The sequence below is a fragment of the Myotis davidii genome, unplaced genomic scaffold (assembly GCF_000327345.1).
Source record: "Myotis davidii unplaced genomic scaffold, ASM32734v1 scaffold135, whole genome shotgun sequence".
NCBI classification, from domain to species: Eukaryota; Metazoa; Chordata; class Mammalia; order Chiroptera; family Vespertilionidae; genus Myotis; species Myotis davidii.
Window position 1 is genome coordinate 584,104 of NW_006289813.1, and position 7,254 is coordinate 591,357.

At 36.1% G+C, this 7,254-nt stretch overlaps 1 protein-coding gene across 4 annotated transcripts in view; it reads left to right on the forward strand.

The window, feature by feature from the left end:
* The window catches only part of AK6 (adenylate kinase 6), a 14,546-nt gene extending 7,705 nt beyond the window's left edge, over positions 1-6,841 (forward strand). For all 4 annotated transcript variants that reach the window (XM_006762385.2, XM_015563041.1, XM_006762384.2 and 1 more), the window contains 3 exons: positions 3,976-4,034; positions 4,147-4,292; positions 6,231-6,841. In XM_006762385.2, coding sequence (XP_006762448.1) covers positions 3,976-4,034; positions 4,147-4,292; positions 6,231-6,423 — 398 coding nt within the window. In that variant the 3' untranslated portion in view covers positions 6,424-6,841. The remainder of the gene's footprint in view (positions 1-3,975; positions 4,035-4,146; positions 4,293-6,230) is intronic.
* Positions 6,842-7,254: the final 413 nt, after the last annotated feature.

The window sequence follows — 7,254 nt, forward strand, 5'->3', positions numbered from 1 at the left end:
TCTTTCCCTGGTGATTTCACTGCAGCCATCTTGTAGTTCTGCCCCTCCTTCTAGTAAACTCACTCAGGAATAGTTATGCCCTTTTAATGATGACTCTTAAGTTTATAATTAACACTGAAATGTACCATCTGGATAGTTCCCAGACATCTCTGAATTAGTGTTTAAAAAGCACATGCAGGAGTTATCCCTGACTCTACTTGCTCACTCCTGATTCCTATCCCACACACATACAAACACATGCACACACTACACAGGTCCATTTGACCTTTAAATCTTGATTATGTGAAAAGTCCCTGGTAGGTGTGGCTCAGTGGCTGAGAGTAGACCTAAGAACTAGGAGGTCATGGTTCAATTCCCTGTCAGGGCACATGCCCAGTGGGCTATATCCCCAGTGATGGGGCAGGAGTATGAGTGCAGGAGGCAGAGGATCAATGATTCTCATCAATAATTTCCTCTCCATTCCTCTCTGAAATCAATAAAAATATTAAAAATATATATAATACGGGTATGGGTGGGAGGCTGGGAAGAGAACAACCAAAGAACTTGTATGCATATATGCATAACCCATGGACACAGACAATAGGGTGGTGAAGACCTGGGGCAGGGGGTGGGGGGCAGGCTAGAAGAGATCAATGGGGGGGAAAAGGGGACATACATAATCCTTTCAACAATAAAAATTAAAATATATGTGTATTATGTATTATAATTTTCAGGTTACCTGCTTTTCATTTTAATTATAAACTCTGAGGGAAGAACTATTTTTCTGGTTCTTTTTGTTCACTATTCTCATTACCCCTAAGTCACTGGCATATTGTGTTTGATAAATGGGTTTTGAAATGAATTCTTGAAAGCTTGTATTACACTATTTTATTCAAGTACAGTATAATACATGATTTAGCAAATCCTGCATTTCAGTATTGTAGTATAGGCATTAATTCTAAAAGTTAATGTTGCAATAGTTGTCTTTATTTTAGACAGCATATAGTTTAAAATATTTCACTAGTCTTTTAATAGTCAAGGATTTAATCCTGACCAGTGAGTGGGCTTTGTTGGAGCATTGTATTGTACACCAAAAGGTGATGGGTTCAACCAGTTCCCAGTCAGGGCACCCTGGTTTTGAGTTTGATTCCCCGTCGGGGCACATATAGGAGGCAACCGATCAATGTTTCTCACAATATGTCTCTCTTTTCCTCTCTCTAAAATCAGTAATAAAAAACAAACATATAACAGAAGAAAAAATCAATAAAAAATAAATATAAAAAATAAAAAATAAATAAAATATGAACACACACACACACACAAACATTTCCTATTTACAGGATTAAAAATAAAAATAATTTTAAAAGAGTCAAGGATTTAAAATATGAAGGAACCTCAGCCTACTCCAGATCCCACACAGTACAGATCAGCTATAGCTATTCTTATATTTTGTGACATGTAAAAAAATACAGTATTATAAAAATAATACACAGAAAAACTCCCAGTTCTACTCATTTATTTCCATCTTTTGTTTTTCTTCCAATCTTTGTCCCTGTTTCAGATAACAATGAATTCTGCTTTTTATGTTTTACCACTTACGGCATTTATCATGTTGCTACTTAGTCTTACTACATAGTACTTTTTTTTTTAATATATATATTTTATTGATTATTTACAGAGAGGAAGGGAGAGAGATAGAGAGTTAGAAACATCGATGAGAGAGAAACATTGATCAGCTGCCTCCTGCACATCTCCCACTGGGGATGTGTCCGCAACCCAGGTACATGCCCTTGACCAGAATCGAACCTGGGACCTTTCAGTCTGCAGGCCGACGCTCTATCCATTGAGCCAAACCGGTTTCGGCACTACATAGTACTTTTAATTACCTTATACTTATTTCTTGACCTTTTTTAATTACATAGCATTTCATCAAGTTAGTGTATCAAGATTTAACTATTGGAACTTTTCTGTTGTTGAACATTTTAAATCACTTTATTACCTACAATCTTTTTCTGATTAGAAATTAAATGGTCGAGGAAATCCAAATGGGTGTTTTTCTTTTTAAAGTTATTTTAAAAATACATTTCTAGAGTTGATTTACTATAAATGTACATACAGGCATATAAAGGGTCATTTTAATTTATACCCCTTTAATAGCTGGGAAAGTCCAACATTTTTTTCATGTATTTTTACTCTCCATCCTGTGTGAATTCTTATTCTTTGTTAAGCTACTTATTTTTATCTGGATTTTTAAGGTCTTTGTATAACCCATATTTCAGTACTTGATCCTACAAAATATTTCTCCCACTCATTTTTTCTGTTATTTTTCATTAACAGAAATTTAACTTTTTTTAAAAAAATTATCTTTATTGATTTCAGAGAGGAAGGGAGAGAGAGAGAGAGAGAAACATCAATGATGAGAGAGGCATCAATAGGCTGCCTCCTGCACACCCCCTACTGGGGATTGGGCCCGCAACCCAGGCATGTGCCTTGACCGGGAATCAAATCTGGGACCCTGCAGTCCACAGGCCAATACTCTATCTATTGAGCAAACCAGCCAGGGCTAACATGTTTTAATTAGTCATTTTATTTCTTCACAAACTCAAACGAATCATTCCTTTACAGATTAAGAAATTAGCTCTTCAATCCACCTATTTTAATGGGAATAGAGATATAGGTTGTTTGCTAAATTATTAACCAATGTTACCTACACCAAGACAGTTTAATTTTTTAGGCTTACAGAGTTTCTACCCAAGGAGGCAGAGGCCACATTAGGGTGCTGGAAAGGTGGGCGGCTCCTGTCTCCTCAGTCCACATACCCTCCAGGCAAGACAGAGTTACAACCGCCTCTGGCCTTCCACTGACTCGCTTTAGAACTTAAGCTCATTTTAACCTATTTCAACCCATGCCAAAATATTAAAGGGGAAGAAGTAGGAAGACGGTAGCATGCCCTTAGACATAGCTGGCTAAAAGGACGTTCTTAGCCTGCTTTATTACATACCTCCGAGGGATTCAGGTGAAGGTGCAACTGGTATGTCTCACCTGCTGAAGTAAGACTCACTTTGAAAGCCAGCTTTGATTTGTTGGAATCTTTTTTTTTTTAATGAGTTTATTTGAACCAAGCTGATGACATGCTGGAAAGCAAGATCTCAAGTGCTCCCTGGAATGTTCCTTATTTAGACTGCCCATCATTCTTGTTTAGCCTTCTGAAATAAGACATTTAACCCTTGACTTTTGGGGATATTGGAAATCTAGAAGTAAAGATTGTTCAGGAGCATCTGGATACTGACTCTCTTTCCCCAAACTATGAAGGTGTGACCTCAGTGACAACACGATTCATTTCTGAATTTGAGAACCTGTTTTTAAAAAAGTTTCATATTCTTGGTCAAATAAGTTTGGAACTTAATTTTGTGTTAATGTGTGTGAGATTGTTTGTATACCTGTGTCCTCTCTTCCTACCAATATGTAGGTCACCAAAATTAATACTGTTCTCTTCTGATAGCCCTACAAATTTAGAAATAGCTATTATTAATGCTTTAGTTGGTGTCAATTTTGATAACAAACAGTTTCAGATTTGTGGCCATCCAAGTTTCCCTCTAGACCAGCGGTTCTCAACCTGTGTGTTGTGACCCCTTTGGCAGTCGAAGGACCCTTTCACAGGGGTCGCCTAAGACCATCCTGCATATCAGATATTTATATTACGATTCATAACAGTAGCAACATTACAGTTATAAAGTAGCAACGAAAATAATTTTATGGTTGGGTCACAACATGAGGAATTGTATTTAAAGGACCAGAAGATTGAGAACCACTGCACAAAATTCTAATTTATTAGTATTTTCACAGTATCCATGTGACATCTATTGTCTTAGTGTCCTTCATTGTCTCTAAAAGAGTGATGATATATTTCCCTTCCTAAAGTCTAGAATTAATTGAATATTACTGAAAGTTGCTTAGAAAATACTACTTTAACAAGCCAATCCAAATCTCTTTCAGGACAGTTATATGATGGCTATGATGAAGAGTATGACTGTCCTATTTTAGATGAAGATAGAGTAAGTATGAATTTTAAAATAAAATACACATTAAAAAATTTTAATTGGAAAGTTGACATCAGTTTTTTTAAGGAGCACTCACCCTTTTCCCCTCCCGCCCCCTTTCTTATAGGTAGTTGATGAGTTAGAAAACCAAATGAGTGAAGGTGGAGTTATTATTGATTACCATGGTTGTGATTTCTTCCCTGAACGCTGGTTTCATATAGTTGTTGTGCTGAAAACAGAAAACAGCATATTGTACAAAAGACTTGAAACAAGGTAAGGAAGGGGATACATTGAATTCTTAAAGTATAATATAAACTTCTATTCAGATTCAGAAATTGGCCAATGTGATTATTTGGTCTCTACCAACATTCTGAATGTAAGAGAAAAAGGTGCTTACAAAAGATACATACAAATGCCTGTATAATGCAGGCATTTGTATAACTGAGTGAATACCTCAACTAATAGTTTGATTTAAGTGAAATGTACTATGTAGCAACCTTTTTAATATGCTTTTTCCATAATGCAAAACCTTGCTAGGAAAACAGCCAAGCCAATAACATATTCTTTGCTATTGAATGAAAATTACCCAAATTATTATATTTGAGGCCTGGCTGATGTGGCTCATTGTTTGAGTGGGAATCTATGAAGCAGGAGGTCATGGTCTGATTCCCACTCAGGGCACATGCCCAGGTTGCAGGCTCCGTCCCGTTGGAGGGGTGCAGGAGGCAGCCAATTAATGATTCTCATCATTGATGTTTCTGTCTTTCTCTCCCTCTCCCTTCCTCTCTGAAATCAATAAAAATATATTTTAAAAATATACATATTTGACTTAGTCCTCCAAGAGAGAGTTACAATCCAGAATAACAAAAAAACAAAACAAAAAACAGAACCATTTTTGAGGAAAACATTTTCCCACTGTCTTCTTTTTTTAAATTTTAAATGTAGCTCAGTTGATTAGAGCATCTTCCCAATACACCAAGGTTGCAGGTTTGATCAGAGGACATAAAAGAATTAACCAATGAATGCATAAATAAGTGGAACAACAAATCAATGTTTCCCTCTCTTTCTTTCTCTCTCCTCCCATCAATAAAAAAATTTACTGTTTTTTATAAATAGCCAAAGATTAAGGCATGAAAAAACTATGAGAGCTAGTCTTTTTGTTTTTAGCCTTTGAAAAAGTTAAAGTAATTACTATTTTTAAAAAAAGACAGCTCTATTGAGATAAATTCACATATCATACAATTTACCCATTTGAAGTGTACAATTCAGTGGGTTTTAATATATTACAGAGCTGTGCATCCATTACTACAACCAACTTTCTTATTTTTTTAAAATATATTTTTATAGATTTCAGAGAAGGGAGAAGTAGAGAGAGAGACATCAGTGATGAGAGAGAATCATTAATTGGCTGCCTCCTGCACACCCCCTACTGGGGATCGAGCCTGCAACCTGGGCATGTGCCCTTGACCTGAATCGAACCTGGGACCCTTCAGTCTGCAGGGCGATGCTCTATCCACTGAGCCAAACTGACTAGGGCACTACAACCAATTTTCAAAAATGTTCATCACCCCCTACACACAAAAAAAGGCGTCTTTTCATAAAATTAATCATCTTTTAAGTAGTTCCATTTAATTTTTATTGTTACAAGATTTAACTAATTCAAGTTTGAATTTTCTTTATAATTTTCACTAGCTAATTGTTTGGCTAATTTATATACTGCCTAAAGATTACTTGTTTATTTTTTCCATGTCTTTGGAATTTGTAAAGTAGAAATACATTTGTGTGATCAAATACCCAAATTAGTATATAGTATTTCAATCATATGCATTTCATTTTATTATATGCCATCTATTTGTTTCATCTGTCTACATCTTAACTCCTCTAATTCTGTTTAAAATCTAGGACCATATCTATAGACTTCTTATTTATCTCATAGCTCAGAATCTGGCTTGAGATAGGTATTTTTGCTAAGTGATTGACATAAAGTCAGGGGGAAATAAATTTCAGACAAACCTAAACATTGGTCTTTAGTTTAATGCTCCTGTCAAAGAAGTCCCTCATTATAGGTGCCAGGCTATTTTCTATAGGTAAGGAGACTACAAGAAGTATTTCTGCATGATTTTTCATGTATTCCAAAGTGTCCAGTTTCTGGTATGTTCGTAAAACTCCAATTAATGCCATTTGTTTGCTTATCTTCTCTCTGCTTTCTAGGGGTTATAATGAGAAGAAACTAAAAGATAATGTTCAGTGTGAAATTTTTCAAATTCTTTATGAAGAAGCATTAGCATCCTACAGCGAAGACATAGTGCATCAGCTGCCCAGCGATAAACCAGAAGATCTAGAGAATAATATCGATCAGATATTGAAGTGGATTGAGCAATGGGTCAAAGATAATAGCTCTTGACTTACAAGACTGGCCACTTTATAATCACTCTTAATATCTCTCTGCCCACATCATATAAATGATGCATTTATTAGTAAACCTTTTTTATTAAAATTGTGCTGCAGGACTAGTAGGTGGACAGTATAAAGGTTTATATTTGGGTGTGTTTTTTTCCATAAGAAAGTATAATGAATATAACTTTATTAACATGTTAAGTGCCCAGCCTGTTTTCTCTTTCATATGGAAAGTATAGTGTCAGTCACTGGTGACTGACTGGGCGCTTAACGCGTTAAAGATTGAGAATAAAAACTGTCATTGTTTAATGCTTCAATTGCTAAAGTATAAATAAACCTGACCAAATGTGTGGGAGGATATCGTTTAAGTTTATTAAAGAAGAAAATGAATATGATCTCGTAAAATAAAATCTAAATATAAAGCACCAGAGTTTCCATTTTTTATGTATTCCCTATTAAGGTAAGGAGGGGTGGACATATTTATCTATATATATAAAAGCCTAATATGTTAAGTGTCCAACCCATCGGTCAACTGCTCGACCAGTCACTATGACATGCACTGACCACCAGGGGGCAGACACTCCGACTGGTAGGTTAGCTTGCTGCTGCGGTCTGGCTGATTGGGAGTGGGCAAGAAGGGCCAGACATGCCTGGAGCCAACCTCCCGCGGTCCCTCCCTGGCCTCTAAAATATTTCTTCTAATTAATTTCCTTTCAATATGCATGAATTTGTGCACTGGGCCTCTAGTACTCTATAAAATGCAAAAGGTACAAAGTATACTGGAAAGGTAGTTTCTCTTCTAGGCCATCCCTGTTCTTCACCCATCCCACATCACCTC